The 18,055-nt window shown below is 54.2% G+C and overlaps 1 protein-coding gene across 1 annotated transcript in view; it reads left to right on the top strand.

The window, feature by feature from the left end:
• The first annotated feature begins 4,680 nt into the window (after positions 1 to 4,680).
• LOC107307765 (NF-kappa-B essential modulator-like) overlaps positions 4,681 to 18,055 on the top strand; it is a 13,756-nt gene continuing 381 nt past the window's right edge. The window contains 8 exon segments of the mRNA XM_085534858.1: positions 4,681 to 4,689; positions 7,314 to 7,416; positions 10,085 to 10,190; positions 12,938 to 12,993; positions 12,996 to 13,077; positions 14,875 to 14,971; positions 16,810 to 16,848; positions 16,851 to 16,966. Coding sequence (XP_085390984.1) covers positions 4,681 to 4,689; positions 7,314 to 7,416; positions 10,085 to 10,190; positions 12,938 to 12,993; positions 12,996 to 13,077; positions 14,875 to 14,971; positions 16,810 to 16,848; positions 16,851 to 16,966 — 608 coding nt within the window.

Raw genomic sequence — 18,055 nt, 5'->3', positions numbered from 1 at the left:
GTAATAGGGGGATATAGGGGGTAATAGGGGGATATAGGGGGGTAATAGGGTTATATGGGGGGTAATAAGGTTATATGGGGGGATATGGGGTTATATGGGGGATATAGGGGGGTAATAGGGTTATATGGGGGGTAATAAGGTTATATGGGGGGTAATAGGGTTATATGGGGGGTAATAGGGTTATATGGGGGATATGGGTGTTGTAAAGGGGGTATGGGGGGATAATGGGGGGATATAGGGGATATATGGGGGGATATGGGGGGATATAGGGTTATATAGGGGTAATGGAGGGATATAGGGGGATATGGGGGGTAATAGGGTTATATGGGGGGTATATGGGGAGATACGGGGTTATATGGGGGGTAATAAGGTTATATGGGGGGGTATATGGGGGATAATAGGGTTATATGGGGGGTATAAGGTTATATGGGGGGTAATAGGGTTATATGGGGGTATATGGGGGATATAGGGGGTAATAAGGTTATATGGGGATATAGGGGGATATGGGGCGATATGGGGGTAATGGGGGGTATATGGGGGGTAATAGGGGGGTAATACGGTTATATGGGGGGGTAATAGGCGGGATATGGGGAGATATGGGGTTATATGGGGGGTAATAAGGTTATATGGGGGGGTATATGGGGGGTAATGGGGGGATATGGGGGTAATAGGGGGATATGGGGGTATAGGGGGGATATAGGGGGGTATTGGGTTATATGGGGGGTAATAAGGTTGTATGGGGGGTAATAGGGGGGATATGGGGCGATATGGGAGGTAATGGGGGGGTATATGGGGGGTAATAGGGAGATATGGGGTTATATGGAGGTAATAGGGGGATATAGGGGGATATGGAGGGTAATAGGGGCGATATAGGGTTATATGGGGGGATATAGGGTTATATAGGGGTAATGGAGGGATATAGGGGGGATATGAGGGGGTAATGGGGTTATATGGGAGTTAATGGGGGATATAGGGGGGTATGGGGGGATATGGGGGTGTTTAGGGAGTATATGGGGTCTCTATTTGTCTCTATGGGGTCTCTATCTGTCCCTATACACCTCCATATCCCCCCCATATCCCCCCATATAACCCCATATCCCCCCATATCCCTCCATATCCCCCCATACACCCCTATATCTCCCCATATCTCCCCATATCAGCCCCATATCCCCCCATATCTCCCCATATCAGCCTTATATCCCCCCATACACCCCCATATCCCCCCATATAACCCCATATCCCCCCATATAACCCCATATCCCCCCATATCCCCCCATATCCCCCCATATAACCCCATATCCCCCCATATCCCCCCATACACCCCCATATCCCCCCATATCCCCCCATATCCCCCCATATAACCCCATATCCCCCCATATAACCCCATATCCCTCCATATCCCCCCATATCCCCCCATATCCCCCCATATAACCCCATATCCCCCCATATTCCCCCATATAACCCTATACCCCCAGGTGCCCTCCGTCGCAGCAGTGCTGCTCTCCGTCAGCGCTGTGATGAGCTGCAGCGGCTGCAGTTGTCCCTATATCCCCCCATATAACCCCATATCCCCCCATATCCCCCCATACATCCCCATATCCCCCCATATCCCCCCATATCCCCCCATATAACCCCATATCCCCCCATATACCCCCCATATACTCCCCATATAACCCCATATAACCCCATATAACCCCATATCCCCCCATATAACCCTATATCCCCCCCATATAACCTCATATAACCCATATCCACCCCATATCCCCCCATATAACCCCATATCCCTCCATATCCCCCCATATAACCCCATATCCCCCCATATAACCCCATATCCCCCCCATATCCCCCCATATAACCCCATATCCCCCCCATATCCCCCCATATAACCCCATATCCCCCCTATACCTCTCTAGGTGCCCTCCGTCGCAGCAGTGCGGCTCTCCGTCAGCGCTGTGAGGAGCTGCAGCGGTTGCAGTGTCAGCGCCGGGCTGAGCACGACGCGCTGCGGGGCCGGGCAGCGCAGGCCAGAGCGTTGGTGGAGGCGCTGCGCAGGGACAGGGACCAGGCCAGGAGGGAATGCAAGGTAATGGGGCCCTATGGGGTCCTATGTCCACATATGGGGTCTGTATGGGCCCTATGGGGTTCTTATGGGGCCCTATGGGGTCCTTATTGCAGCCATGGGGTCTATATGGATCCTTATGGGGTCTATTTGGGTCCCTATGGGGTCCTTATGGGGCACTATGGGGTCCTATGTCCACATATGGGGTCTATATTGGTCCCTGTGGGGTCTATATGGGTCCCTATGGGGTCCTATGTCCACATATGGGGTCTATATTGGTCCCTATGGGGTCCCTATGGGGTCCTATGTCCACATTTGGGGTCCATATGGGTCCCAATGGGGACTATATGGGGCACTATGGGGTCCTTATGGGGGCCCTATGGGGTCCTATGTCCACATATGGGGTCTATATTGGTCCCTATGGGGTCCCTATGGGGTCCTATGTCCACATATGGGGTCTATATTGGTCCCTATGGGGTCCCTATGGGGTCCTATGTCCACATTTGGGGTCCATATGGGTCCCAATGGGGACTATATGGGGCACTATGGGGTCTATATGGGGGCCCTATGGGGTCCTATGTCCACATATGGGGTCTATATAGGTCCCTGTGGGGTCTATATGGGTCCCTATGGGTCCTTATGGGGCCCTATGGGGTCTATATGGGTCCCTATGGGGTCCTTATGGGGCCCTATGGGGTCCTTATGGGGCCCTATGGGGTCTGTATGGGGCCCTATGGGGTCCTATGTCCACATATGGGGTCCCTATGGGTCCCTATGGGGTCTATATGGGCCCTATGGGGTCTGTATGGGGCACTATGGGGTCTATATGGGGCCCTGTGGGGTCTGTATGGGGCCCTATGGGGTCCTATGTCCACATATGGTGTCCCTATGGGGTCTGTATGGGTCCCTATGGGGTCCTTATGGGGCCCTATGGGGTCTGTATGGGGCACTATGGGGTCTGTATGGGTCCTATGGGGTCCTTATGGGGTCCTATGTCCACATATGGGGTCCATATAGGTCCCTATGGGGTCTATATGGGTCCCTATGGGGTCCTTATGGGGCCCTATGGGGTTCTATGTCCACATATGGGGTCTATATAGGTCCCTGTGGGGTCTATATGGGTCCCTATGGGGTCCTGTGTCCACATATGGGGTCTATATTGGTCCCTATGGGGTCCCTATGGGGTCCTATGTCCATATATGGGGTCTATATTGGTCCCTGTGGGGTCTATATGGGGCCCTATGGGGTCCTATGTCCACATATGGGGTCTATATGGGTCCCTATGGGGTCCTTATGGGTCCCTATGGGGTCTGTATGTGTATCTATGGGGTCTATATGGGTTCCTATGGGGTCTATATGGGGCCCTATGGGGTCCTTATGGGGCCCTATGGGGTCCTTATGGGGCCCTATGGGGTCTATATGGGGCCCTATGGGGTCTGTATGGGGCACTATGGGGTCTATGTGGGCACTATGGGGTCTATGTGGGGCACTATGGGGTCTATATGGGTCCCTATGGGGTCCTTATGGGTCCCTATGGGGTCTATATGTGTTCCTGTGGGGTCCTTATGGGTCCCTGTGGGGTCTATATGGGGCCCTATGGGGTCCTTATGGGGCCCTATGGGGTCTATATGGGGCCCTATGGGGTCTGTATGGGGCACTATGGGGTCTATATGGGTCCCTATGGGGTCTATATGGGGTCCTATGGGGTCTGTATGGGGCCCTATGGGGTCCTATGTCCACATATAGGGTCTATATTGGTCCCTATGGGGTCTATATGGGCACTATGGGGTCCTTATGGGGCACTATGGGGTCTATATGGGGCCCTGTGGAGTCTGTATGGGGCCCTATGGGATCCTATGTCCACATATGGGGTCCCTATGGGGTCTGTATGGGTCCCTATGTGGTCCTTATGGGGCCCTATGGGGTCTATATGGGGCACTATGGGGTCTGTATGGGGCCCTGTGGGGTCTGTATGGGGCCCTGTGGGGTCTGTATGGGGCCTATGGGGTCTATATGGGTCCCTATGGGGTCTATATGGGTCCCTATGGGGTCCTTATGGGGTCCCTATATGTCTATAGTGTTATTATGGGGTCTCTAAAGGGTCCCTATGGGGTCCCTATATGCCTATAGGGTCCTTATGGGCTCTCTATAGGGTCTCTATAGGGTCCCTATGGGTCCTTATGGGATCCCTATATGCCTATAGGGTCCTTATGGGGCTCTCTATAGGGTCTCTATAGGGTCCCTATAGGATCCTTATGGGTCCCCCATTGTCCCCATAGACCCCCTCAGCAGCCCCAGAGGTGACCCCGGAAGTGCCCCTTAAGTTGACCCCGGAAGTGATCCCGGAGCCGCCATCTTTAAGGGACTCCCCTCCCACCCCGCCCGGAGCTGACACCGGAAGTGATGGCGACCCCCCCCACGACCCCCCCGCGACCCCACAGGAACAAAGGTGGGTATGGGAGGGGGTCAGTGACCTCAAATGACCCCAATATGGCCGCCATCCCCCCATCATAGGGGCAATGACCTCAAATGACCCCAATATGGCGGCCATCTCCTCCCTATAGGGTAAATGACCCCAATATGGCGGCCCCCTTATCCCCCATAGGGGCAATGACCCCAATATGGCGGCCGTCTCCTTAGGGCAATGACCCCAAATGACCCCAATATGGCGGCCCTTTATCCCCTATAGGAGCAACGCGGAGCTGCAGCGCCGCCTGGCGGCCACTGAGGCAGAGTGAGTTATATGGGGTTATATGGGTTATAGGGGGTTATATGGGGGATATATGAGGTTATATGGGTTTATATAGGCTTATATGGGGGATATGGGGTTATATGGGGGAGATATGGGGGATACGGGGTTATATGGTGGATATATATGGGGTTATATGGGGTTATAGGGGGGATATGAGGTTATATGGAGGATATATATGGGGATATGGGGTTATATGGGGGGATATGGGGGTTATATGGGGGGATATGGGGTTAATATGGAGCTGTATGGGGTTATATGGGGGGATATATGGGGGGATATGGGGGATATGGGGTTATAGGGGGGGATATGGGGTTGTATGGGGGAGATATGGGGGGATATATGGGGTTATATGGGGAGATATGGGGATATATGGGGTTATATGGGGAGATATGGGGTTATATGGGGGATATGGGGTTATATGGGGGTCTATGGGGTTATATGGGGGATATGGGGTTATATGGGGGATATGGGGTTATATGGGGGGATATGGGGTTATATGGAGCTGTATGGGGTTATATGGGGGGATATATGGGGGGGATATGGGGGATATGGGTTATGGGGGGGATATGGGGTTATATGGGGTTATAGGGGGGATATATATGGGGATATATGGGGGCTATGGGGATATATGGGGGGCTATGGGGTTATATGGGGGGCTATGGGGTTATATGGGGGGATATGGGGGGGATATGGGGTTATATGGGGGGCACTATGTGGTCTATGGACGCTATAATGTCATTATAGGGTCTATGGTCTTTATGGTTATATGAGACCTTTATGGGGATACAATGGGCTCTATGGGGTTTCTATGGGGTTATTGTGGGGTCTCTATGGGCTCTATGGGGTCACTATGGTTCCTATGGGTCCCTATGGTCTCTATAGGTCCCTATGGGTCTCTATGGGTCCCTATGTGTCCCTATGGGTCTCTATGGGTCCCTATGTGTCCCTATGGTCTCTACGGGTCCCTATGGGTCCCTATGGGATCTCTATGGGGTTTCTATGGGGTCTGTGGGGTTATTATGGGCTCCCTATGGTCCCTATGTGTCCCTATGTGTCCCTATGGTCTCTATGGGGTGTCTATGGGGTCGCTATGTGTCCCTATGGTCTCTATGGGTCTCTATGGGTCCCTATGTGTCCCTATGGTCTCTATGGGTCCCTATGGGTCTCTATGGGTCTCTATGGGGTGTCTATGGGTCCCTATGGGTCTCTATGGGTCCCTATGGTCTCTATGGGTCCCTATGGGTCTCTGTGGGTCGCTATGGGTCTCTATGGGTCCCTATGGCTCCCTATGGGTCCCTTTGGTCTCTATGGGGTCCCTATGGTGTCTATGGGGTCCCTATGTGTCCCTATGGTCTCTATGGGGTTTCTATGGGGTCCCTATGTGTCCCTATGGTCTCTATGGGGTTTCTATGGGGTTTCTATGTGTCCCTATGGTCTCTATGGGGTTTCTATGGGGTCACTATGTGTCCCTATGGTCTCTATGGGGTGTCTATGGGGTCCCTATGTGTCCCTATGATCTCTATGGGTCTCTATGGGGTGTCTATGGGGTCCCTATGTGTCCCTATGGTCTCCATGGGTCTCTATGGGTCCCTATGGGTCTCTATGGGTCTCTATGGGTCTCTATGTGATCTCTATGGGTCTCTATGGGGTGTCTATGGGGTCCCTATGTGTCCCCTATGTGTCCCTATGGTCTCTATGGTCTCTATGGGGTCCCTATGGGGTCTATGGGGTCCCTATGTGTCCCTATGGTCTCTATGGGTCCCTTTGGTCTCTATGGGGTGTCTATGGGGTTGCTATGTGTCCCTATGGTCTCTATGGGGTGTCTATGGGGTCCCTATGTGTCCCTATGTGTCCCTATGGGTCTCTATGGGTCTCTATGGGGTGTCTATGGGGTCGCTATGTGTCCCTATGGTCTCTATGGGGTGTCTATGGGGTCCCTATGTGTCCCTATGGTCCCTATGTGTCCCTATGGTCTCTATGGTCTCTATGGGTCTCTATGGGGTGTCTATGGGTCGCTATGTGTCCCTATGGTCTCTATGGGGTGTCTATGGGGTCCCTATGTGTCCCTATGGTCCCTATGTGTCCCTATGGTCTCTATGGTTTCTATGGGGTTTCTATGGGTGTCTATGGGGTCCCTATGTGTCCCTATGGTGTCTATGGGGTTTCTATGGGGTCTCTATGGGGTGTCTATGGGGTCCCTATGTGTCCCTATGGTCTCTATGGGGTTCCTATGGGGTGTCTATGGGGTCCCTATGTGTCCCTATGGTCTCTATGGGTCTGTATGTGTCCCTATGTGTCCCTATGGTCTCTATGGGGTGTCTATGGGGTCGCTATGTGTCCTTATGGTCTCTATGTGTCCCTATGGTGTCTATGTGTCTCTATGGGTCCCTATGGTGTCTATGGGGTCGCTATGTGTCCCCTATGATCTCTATGGGTCCCTATGGGTCTCTATGGGGTCTCTATGGGTCTGTATGTGTCCCCTATGTGTCGCTATGCGTGCAGGCTGTTTGCAGCCCGTCAGGCTGCGGCTGCGGCGGAGCTGCGAGCGCAGGAAGCTGCGCGCGAGGCGGAACTGCAGCTACAGGCACTGAGACGGCAACTGGAGGTAATGGGGGGGGTCTATGGGGGGTCAATGGGGTCTATGGGGGTCAATGGGGTCTATGGGGTGGGGGGGGGTCTATAGAATGGGGGCTGAGGGGGGTCAATGGGGTGAGGGGGTCAATAGGATTAGGGGGTGGGGGGGGTCAGTGGGGTCAATGGGATTAGGGGGTGAGGGGGGTCTATGGGGTGGGGGGGGTCAATAGGATTAGGGGGTGGGGGGGTCAATGGGGTGGGGGGGGTCAATAGGATTAGGGGGTGGGGGGTCAATGGGGTCAATGGGATGGGGGGCTGAGGGGGGTCAATGGGGTGAGGGGGGGTCAATAGGATTAGGGGGTGGGGGGTCAATGGGGTGAGGGGGGTCAATAGGATTAGGGGGTGGGGGGTCTATGGGGTGGGGGGGGTCAATAGGATTAGAGGGTGGGGGGGTCTATGGGGTGGGGGGGGTCAATGGGGTCTATGGGGTCAATGTGGTGGTGGGGGGTCTATAGAATGGGGGCTGAGGGGGGTCAATGGGGGTGGGGGCGGTCAATAGGATTAGGGGGTGGGGGGGTCTATGGGGTGGGGGCGGTCAATAGGATTAGGGGGTGGGGGGTCAATGGGGTGGGGGCGGTCAATAGGATTAGGGGGTGGGGGGTCAATGGGGTGGGGGCGGTCAATAGGATTAGGGGGTGGGGGGGTCTATGGGGTGGGGGGGGGTCTATAGAATGGGGGCTGAGGGGGGTCAATGGGGTGAGGGGGGTCAATAGGATTAGGGGGTGGGGGGTGTCAATGGGGTCAATGGGATGGGGGGCTGAGGGGGGTCAATGGGGTGGGGGGTCAATAGGATTAGGGGGTGGGGGGGTCTATGGGGTGAGGGGGTCAATAGGATTAGAGGGTGGGGGGGTCTATGGGGTGAGGGGGTCAATAGGATTAGGGGGTGGGGGGTCAATGGGGTGAGGGGGGTCAATAGGATTAGGGGGTGGGGGGTCAGTGGGGTGGGAGGGGGTCAATAGGGTTCCTTATTGTCCCCCATTGTCCCCATTATCCCCTATTATCCCCATTATCCCCCATTATCCCCTATTGTCCCCCATGTTCCCATTGTCCATGTACCCCTTATTGTCCCCATTGTCCCAATTATCCCCCATTATCCCCCATTATCCCTTATTGCCCCCATTGTCCCTGTACCCCTTATTGTCCCCATTGTCCCCCATTATCCTCATTATCCCCCATTATCCCCATTACCCCCATTATCCCCCATTATCCCCTATTGTCCCCATTGTCCCCATTGTCCCTGTATCCCTATTGTCCCCATTATCCCCCATTATCCCCCATTGTCCCCATTGTCCCCTGTACCCCCTATTGTCCCCATTACCCCCCATTGTCCATTATCCCCATTATCCCCATTATCCCCATTATCCCCTATTGTCCCCCATTATCCCCTATTGTCCCCCCATTGTCCCCATTGTCCCTGTACCCCTTATTGTCCCCATTACCCCCATTATCCCCATTATCCCCCATTATCCCCCATTATCCCCATTATCCCCATTATCCCCCATTATCCCCCATTATCCCCCATTATCCCCCATTATCCCCATTATCCCCCATTATCCCCCTTATCCCCATTACCCCCCATTATCCCCCATTATCCCCCATTATCCCCATTATCCCCCATTGTCCCCATTGTCCCCATTATCCCCCATTATCCCCATTATCCCCTATTATCCCCATTATCCCCCATTATCCCCCATTATCCCCATTATCCCCATTATCCCCCATTATCCCCATTATCCCCCATTATCCCCCATTATCCCCATTATCCCCCATTATCCCCATTATCCCCCATTGTCCCATTGTCCCCATTATCACATATTGTCCCCATTGTCCCCCATTACCCCCCATTGTCCCCATTGTCCCCATTATCCCCCATTGTCCCATTGTCCCCATTATCCCCCATTATCCCCATTATCCCCATTATCCCCATTATCCTCATTATCCCCATTATCCCCCATTATCCCCATTGTCCCCATTATCCCCATTGTCCCCATTATCCCCATTGTCCCCATTATCCCCATTATCCCCCATTATCCCCATTATCCCCCATTATCCCCATTATCCCCCATTATCCCCCATTATCCCCATTATCCCCCATTATCCCCATTATCCCCATTATCCCCCATTATCCCCCATTATCCCCATTATCCCCATTATCCCCATTATCCCCATTATCCCCATTATCCCCCATTATCCCCATTATCCCCATTATCCCCCATTATCCCCCATTATCCCCCATTATCCCCATTATCTCCATTATCCCCTATTGTCCCCATTATCCCCTATTGTCCCCCCATTGTCCCCATTGTCCCTGTACCCCTTATTGTCCCCGTTGTCCCCATTATCCCCCATTATCCCCATTACCCCCCATTGTCCCCCATTATCCCCCATTGTCCCATTGTCCCTGTACCCCTTATTATCCCCTATTATCCCCATTGTCCCCATTACCCCCATTATCCCCATTATCCCCATTATCCTCTATTATCCCCCCATTATCCCCATTGTCCCCATTATCCCCATTATCCCCTATTACCCCCATTATCCCTATTATCCCCATTGCCCCCCATTGTCCCCCATTATCCCCATTATCCCCATTATCCCCTATTATCCCCCATTGTTCCCCATTGCCCCCATTGTCCCAGGACCGCGCTCAGGTGAGGCTCAGGTGACGTCTCTGCTGGGGGAGCTGCAGGAGAGTCAGAGCCGCCTGGAGAGCAGCCGCAGGGAGAGGGGGGACATGGAGAGGAGGTGAGGGGGGCAATAAGGGATAATGGGGGCAATAAGGGACTATGGGGGGCAATAAGGGATAATGGGGGGTAATAAGGGACTATGGGGGGCAATAAGGGATAATGGGGGGCAATAAGGGACTATGGGGGGCAATAAGGGATAATGGGGGGTAATAAGGGATAATGGGGGGACATGGAGAGGAGGTAAAGGGGGGGCATTGGGTTCCATTGGGTGCCATTGGGTTCCATTGGGTGCCATTGGGTTCCATTGGGTGCCATTGGGTTCCATTGGGTTCCATTGGGTGCCATTGGGTTCCATTGGGTGCCATAGGGTGCCATTGGGTGCCATTGGGTGCCATTGGGTGCCATTGGGTGCCATTGGGTTCCATTGGGTTCCATTGGGTTCCATTGGGTTCCATTGGGTTCCATTGTGTCCCATTGGGTTCCATTGGGTTCCATTGGGTTCCACTGAGTTCCATTGGGTTCCATTGGGTTCCATTGGGTTCCATTGGGTTCCACTGAGTTCCATTGGGTTCCATTGGGTCCCATAGGGTTCCATTGGGTTCCATTGGGTGCCATTGGGTTCCATTGGGTGCCATTGGGTTCCATTGGGTTCCATTGGGTGCCATTGGGTGCCATTGGGTTCCATTGGGTTCCATTGGGTTCCATTGGGTTCCATTGGGTGCCATTGGGTGCCATTGGGTTCCATTGGGTGCCATTGGGTGCCATTACATACCATTGGGTTCCATAGGGTTTCATAGGGTTCCATTGGGTGCCATTGGGTGCCATTGGGTGCCATTACATACCATTGGGTTCCATAGGGTTCCATAGGGTTCCATTGGGTGCCATTGGGTGCCATTACATACCATTGGGTTCCATAGGGTTCCATTGGGTTCCATTGGGTTCCATTGTGTCCCACTGGGTTCCATAGGGTTCCATTGGGTTCCATTGGGTTCCACTGAGTTCCATTGGGTTCCATTGGGTTCCATTGGGTGCCATTGGGTGCCATTGGGTTCCATTGGGTGCCATTACATACCATTGGGTTTCCATTGGGTGCCATTGGGTTGCCATTGGGTTTCCATAGGGTTTCCATTGGGATCCATTGGGTTCCATTGGGTTCCATAGGGTTCCATTAGGTGCCATTGGGTTCCATTGGGTTCCATTGGGTTCCATTGGGTTCCATTGGGTGCCATTGGGTGCCATTGGGTTCCATTGGGTTCCATTGGGTGCCATTGGGTTCCATTGGGTGCCATTACATACCATTGGGTTTCCATTGGGTTCCATTGGGTGCCATTGGGTGCCATTGGGTTCCATAGGGTTCCATTGGGATCCATTGGGTTCCATTGGGTTCCATAGGGTTCCATTAGGTGCCATTGGGTTTCCATTGGGTTTCCATTGGGTGCCATTGGGTGCCATTGGGTGCCATTACATACCATTGGGTTCCATAGGGTTCCATTGGGATCCATTGGGTTCCATTGGGTTCCATAGGGTTTCCATTAGGTGCCATTGGGTTCCATTGGGTTCCATTGGGTTCCATTGGGTTCTATTGGGTGCCATTGGGTGCCATTACATACCATTGGGTTCCATTGGGTTCCATTGGGTTCCATTGTGTCCCATTGGGTTCCATTGTGTTCCATTGGGTTCCACTGAGTTCCATTGGGTTCCATTGGGTTTCCATAGGGTTCCATTGGGTTCCATTGGGTTCCACTGAGTTCCATTGGGTTCCATTGGGTTCCATTGGGTCCCATAGGGTTTCCATTGGGTGCCATTGGGTCCCATAGGGTTCCATTGGGTGCCATTGGGTCCCATTGGGTGCCATTGGGTTCCATTAGGTTCCATTGGGTTCCATTGGGTTCCATTGTGTCCCATTAGGTGCCATTGGGTCCCATAGGGTCCCATAGGGTTCCATAGGGTCCCATAGGGTTCCATAGGGTTCTATTGGGTTCCCATTGGTTGCATTGCAGGGCGCAGGCTGCGTTGGAGTCCCATAGGGTCCCATTGGTTGCATTGCAGGGCGCAGGCCGCGTTGGAGTCCCATAGGTTTCCATAGTGTCCCATAGGGTCCCATTGGTTCCCATAGGGTCCCATAGGGTTCCATAGGGTCCCATAGGGTCCCATAGGGTCCCATAGGGTTCCATTGTGTCCCATTGGGTTCCATTTTGTCCCATAGGGTCCCATAGGGTTCCATAGGGTTCCATAGTGTCCCATAGGGTTCCATAGGGTCCCATAGTGTCCCATAGGGTTCCATAGGGTTCCATAGTGTCCCATAGGGTTCCATAGGGTCCCATAGTGTCCCATAGGGTTCCATAGGGTTCCATAGGGTCCCATAGGGTCCCATAGGGTTCCATAGGGTCCCATAGGGTCCCATAGGGTTCTATTGGGTTCTATTGGGTTCCATAGGGTCCCATTGGTTGCATTGCAGGGCGCAGGCCGCGTTGGAGTCCCATAGGGTCCCATAGGGTCCCATAGGGTTCCATAGTGTCCCATAGGGTTCCATAGGGTCCCATTGTTTCCCATTGGTCGCATTGCAGGGCGCAGGCCGCGTTGGAGTCCCATAGGGTCCCATAGGGTCCCATAGGGTCCCATAGGGTTCTATTGGGTTCTATTGGGTTCCATTGGGTTCTATTGGGTTCCATAGGGTCCCATAGGTTCCCATTGGTCGCATTGCAGGGCGCAGACGGCGTTGGAGTCCCATAGGGTCCCATAGGGTTCTATTGGGTTCTATTGGGTCCCATAGTGTTCCATAGGTTCCCATTGGTTGCATTGCAGGGCGCAGGCCGCACTGGAGCGCTGCCGTGCGCTGGAGGAGGCGGCGTCGAGTCAGAGCGGCAGCTGGACCAGCTGCGCATGCAGGTCGACAACCTGGAGACGGCGCTGCGCATCGAGAGGCACGGAGCCACCGAGGAGAAGTGAGGGACTGCACCCATGGGTGCTATGTACACCATTAACCACATTGACCACACATGGGTGCTATAGGGGACACCATTAACCCTATTGACCACACATGGGTGCTATAGGGGACACCATTAACCCCATTAACCACCCATGGGTGCTATAGGGGGACACCATTGACCCCATTAACCACCCATGGGTGCCATAGGGGATACAGCACCCATGGGTGCTATATACACCATTAACCACATTGACCACACATGGGTGCCATAGGGGATACAGCACCCATGGGTGCTATATACACCATTACCCCATTGACCACACATGGGTGCTATAGGGGATACAGCACCCATGGGTGCTATATACACCATTAACCCTATTGACCACACATGGGTGCTATAGGGGATACAACAGCCATGGGTGCTATAGGGGACATTAACCCCATTAACCACCCATGGGTGCTATAGGGGACACCATTAACCCCATTGGACCACCCATGGGTGCTATAGGGGATACAACATTGACCCCATTAACCACACATGGGTTGCTATAGGGAACACCATTAACCCCATTAGCCACCCATGGGTGCTATAGGGGATACAGCACCCATGGGTGCTATAGGGGATACAACATTGACCTCCTATGGGTGCTATAGGGGACAACACTGACCCCATTAACCACCCATGGGTGCTATAGGGAACAACATTGACCCCATTAACCACCCATGGGTGCTATAGGGGACAACATTAACCCCATTAACCACCCATGGGTGCCATAGGGAACAACATTGACCTCCTATGGGTGCTATAGGGGATACAACACCACCCATGGGTGCTATATGGGATACAACACCCATGGGTGCTATAGGGGATACAACATTAACCCCATTAAACTACCCATGGGTGCTATAGGGGATACACCACCCATGGGTGCTATATACACCATTAACCCCATTAACCACCCATGGGTGCTATATACCCCATTAACCACCCATGGGTGCTATAGGGGACACCATTAACCCCATTGACCACCCATGGGTGCTATAGGGAACAACATTGACCCCATTAACCACCCATGGGTGCTATAGGGAACAACATTGACCCCATTAACCACCCATGGGTGCTATAGGGGATACAGCACCGCCCATGGGTGCTATAGGGAACAACACTGACCCCATTAACCACCCATGGGTGCTATAGGGGATACAACACCACCCATGGGTGCTATAAGGGACAACATTGACCACCTATGGGTGCTATAGGGGATACAGCACCACCCATGGGTGCTATAGGGGACAACATTGACCACCTATGGGTGCTATATGGGATACAACACCCATGGGTGCTATATGGAACAACATTGACCACCTATGGGTGCTATATGGGATACAACACCCATGGGTGCTATATGGAACAACATTGACCACCTATGGGTGCTATATGGGATACAACACCCATGGGTGCTCCCTTGGTTTCCCATTCCCCCTCTACCTGCAGTTTACGGTGTTTCTATATCACATTAGGTGTAAAGTGAGACAGCTATAGGTCCCCCTACCATCCCATATAGGGGGGTGGGTGGGGGTGTGCTGGGTGGGGGGGCACCCATGGGTGCTCAATGCAACACCCCCCCATCTATGGGTGTCATATCCCCCCTTTATATGGGGTTTATGGTGTTTCCTATCATGTTGGGTGTAAAGTGGGGCACCTATAGGTCCCCCTACCATCCCATATAGGGGGTGGGTGGGGGTGTGCTGGGTGGGGGCACCCATGGGTGCTCCTATATCCCCCCTATAGGTCAGTTCTATGTCCCCATAGGCGCAAGCTGGTGCAGCTGCAGGTGGCGTATCACCAGCTGTTCCAGGAGTACGACGCACACATCAAGGCCAGCATGGAGGGCGACAAGAGGAGCCAGGTGGGACCCCAGACCCATTATGGGGACCCCAGACCCATTATGGGGACCCCAGACCCATTATGGGGCCATTGGGGACCCCAGACATATTATAGGGGACCCCAGACCCATTGTGGGGGGACCCCAGACCCATTATGGGGGACCCCCAGACCCATTATGGGGCCATTGGGGACCCCAGACATATTATAGGGGGACCCCAGACCCATTGTGGGGGACCCCAGACCCATTATGGGGGACCCCAGACCCATTATAGGGGCCATTGGGGACCCCAGACCCATTATGGGGGACCCCAGACCCATTATAGGGGACCCCAGACCCATTATGGGGCCATTGGGGACCCCAGACCCATTATGAGGGACCCCAGACCCATTATGGGGGACCCCAGACCCATTATGGGGCCATTGGGGACCCCAGACCCATTATGGGGGACCCCAGACCCATTATGGGGCCATTGGGGGATCCCAGACCCATTATGGGGGACCCCAGACCCATTATGGGGGACCCCAGACCCATTATAGGGCCATTGGGGGACCCCAGACCCATTATAGGGGACCCCAGACCCATTATAGGGGTCATTGGGTGCCATTAGGGGGACCCCAGACCCATTATAGAACCATTGGGGGACCCCAAACCCATTATAGGGCCATTAGGGGACCCCAGACCCATTATAGGGGCTATTGGGGGATCCCAGACCCATTATAGGGGACCCCAGACCCATTATGGGGCCATTGGGTGCCATTGGGGGGACCCCAGACCCATTATGGGGCCATTGGGGGACCCAGACCCATTATGGGGAACCCCAGACCCATTATGGGGCCATTGGGTGCCATTAGGGGGACCCCAGACCCATTATGGGGCCATTGGGGGACCCCAGACCCATTATGGGGGACCCCAGACCCATTATGGGGGCTATTGGGGACCCCAGACCCATCATGGGGCCATTGGGGGACCCCAGACCCATTATGGGGGACCCCAGACCCATTATGGGGCCATTGGGAGATCCCAGACCCATTATGGGGGACCCCAGACCCATTATGGGGGACCCCAGACCCATTATAGGGATCATTGGGGACCCCAGACCCATTATAGGGCCATTGGGGACCCCAGACCCATTATGGGGCCATTGGGGGACCCCAGACCCATTATAGGGCCATTGGGGACCCCAGACCCATTATGGGGCCATTGGGGGACCCCAGACCCATTATGGGGACCCCAGACCCATTATGGGGCCATTGGGGGACCCCAGACCCATTATGGGGGACCCCAGACCCATTATAGGGATCATTGGGGGACCCCAGACCCATTATAGGGGCCATAGGTTGCCCATAAGGTCCCATAGGATGCCCATAGGGTCCCATAGGGAGCCCATAAGGTCCCATAGGGTCCCATAGGATGCCCATAAGGTCCCATTGGTTACCTATAAGGTCCCATAGGGTCCCATAGGATGCCCATAGGGTCCCATAGGATGCCCATAAGGTCCCATTGGTTACCTATAAGGTCCTATAGGGTCCCATAGGATGCCCATAGGGTCCCATAGGGTCCCATAGGATGCCCATAGGGTCCCATAGGATGCCCATAGGGTCCCATAGAGTACCATTACGTCCTATGGTTTCCATGCAGGGTGCAGCGCGGCAGCTGTCGGAGCTGTCGGCGCCATAGGGTCCCATAGGATGCCCATAACATACCATAAGGTCCCCATAGGATGCCCATAGGGGTCCCCATAGGATGCCTATAGGGGTCCCATAGGATGCCCATAGGGTCCCATAGGATGCCTATAGGGTCCCATAGGATGCCCATAGGGTCCCATAGAGTACCATTATGTCCTATGGTTTTCCATGCAGGGCGCAGCGCAGCAGCTGTCGGAGCTGTCGGCGCAGTTTGCAGCAGGGCCGAGGAGGCGCTGGCAGCGAAGCAGGAGCTGATCGATAAACTCAAGGCTGAGGCCGAGCAGCACCGGGCAGCACTGGAGACACTGCCCGTACTGCAGGCACAGGTGGGGTATGGGGGGAGCTATGGGGCCATTGGGGGCCTATGGGGGATATGGGGGGAGCTATGGGGCATTGGGGTCAATATGGGGGATATGGGGGGAGCTATGGGGCATTGGGGTCAATATGGGGCATTGGGGGCTATGGGGGCTATGGGGGAGCTATGGGGGTATTGGGGTCAGTATGGGGGATATGGGGGGAGCTATGGGGCATTGGGGTCAATATGGGGCATTGGGGGCTATGGGGGCTATGGGGGGAGCTATGGGGCATTGGGGTCAATATGGGGACATTGGGGGGAGCTATGGGGCATTGGGGTCAATATGGGGCCATTGGGGGGCTATGGGGGGAGCTATGGGGCATTGGGGGGATCTATGGGGCCATTAGGGGGATCTATGGGGGCATTGGGGGGATCTGGGGGGCCTTTAGGGGGATCTATGGGGCTATGGGGGGAGCTATGGGGCATTGGGGTCAATATGGGGCTGTGGGGGGAGCTATGGGGCATTGGGGTCAATATGGGGGCTATGGGGGGAGCTATGGGGCATTGGGGTCAATATGGGGGATGGGGGGGAGCTATGGGGACATTGGGGGCCTATGGGGGATATGGGCGGAGCTATGGGGGGAGCTATGGGGATATTGGGGGGATCTATGGGGCCATAGGGGGATCTATGGGGCATTGGGGGGTATTGAGGGGAACTGTGGGGGCATTGGGGGGTATTGGGGGGATCTATGGGGTCTATTTACCCCCATATATCCCCCTATTTACCCCCTTAACCCCCTTATCCCCCCCTATTTACCCCCCTATATCCCCCCTATTTATTCCCCATATCCCCATTTATTCCCCCCCATCCCCCTATTTCCCCCCCTATCCCACTATATCCCCCCATATCCCCCCATTTACCTCCATATCCCCCAATATCCCCCTTTATTCCCCCTATATCCCCCCATTTACCCCCATATATCCCCCTATTTACCCCCATATCCCCCCATATCCCCCTTTATTACCCCCCTACCCCCCCATTTACCCCATATCCCCCCATTTACCCCCATATATCCCCCTATTTACCCCTATATCCCCCCATTTACCCCCATATCCCCCTTTATT

The sequence above is a fragment of the Coturnix japonica genome, unplaced genomic scaffold (assembly GCF_054131305.1).
Source record: "Coturnix japonica strain WE unplaced genomic scaffold, WE-NBRP24 Scf102, whole genome shotgun sequence".
In the NCBI taxonomy this organism is placed as follows: domain Eukaryota; kingdom Metazoa; phylum Chordata; class Aves; order Galliformes; family Phasianidae; genus Coturnix; species Coturnix japonica.
This window is presented reverse-complemented; position numbering and strand designations above follow the sequence as displayed.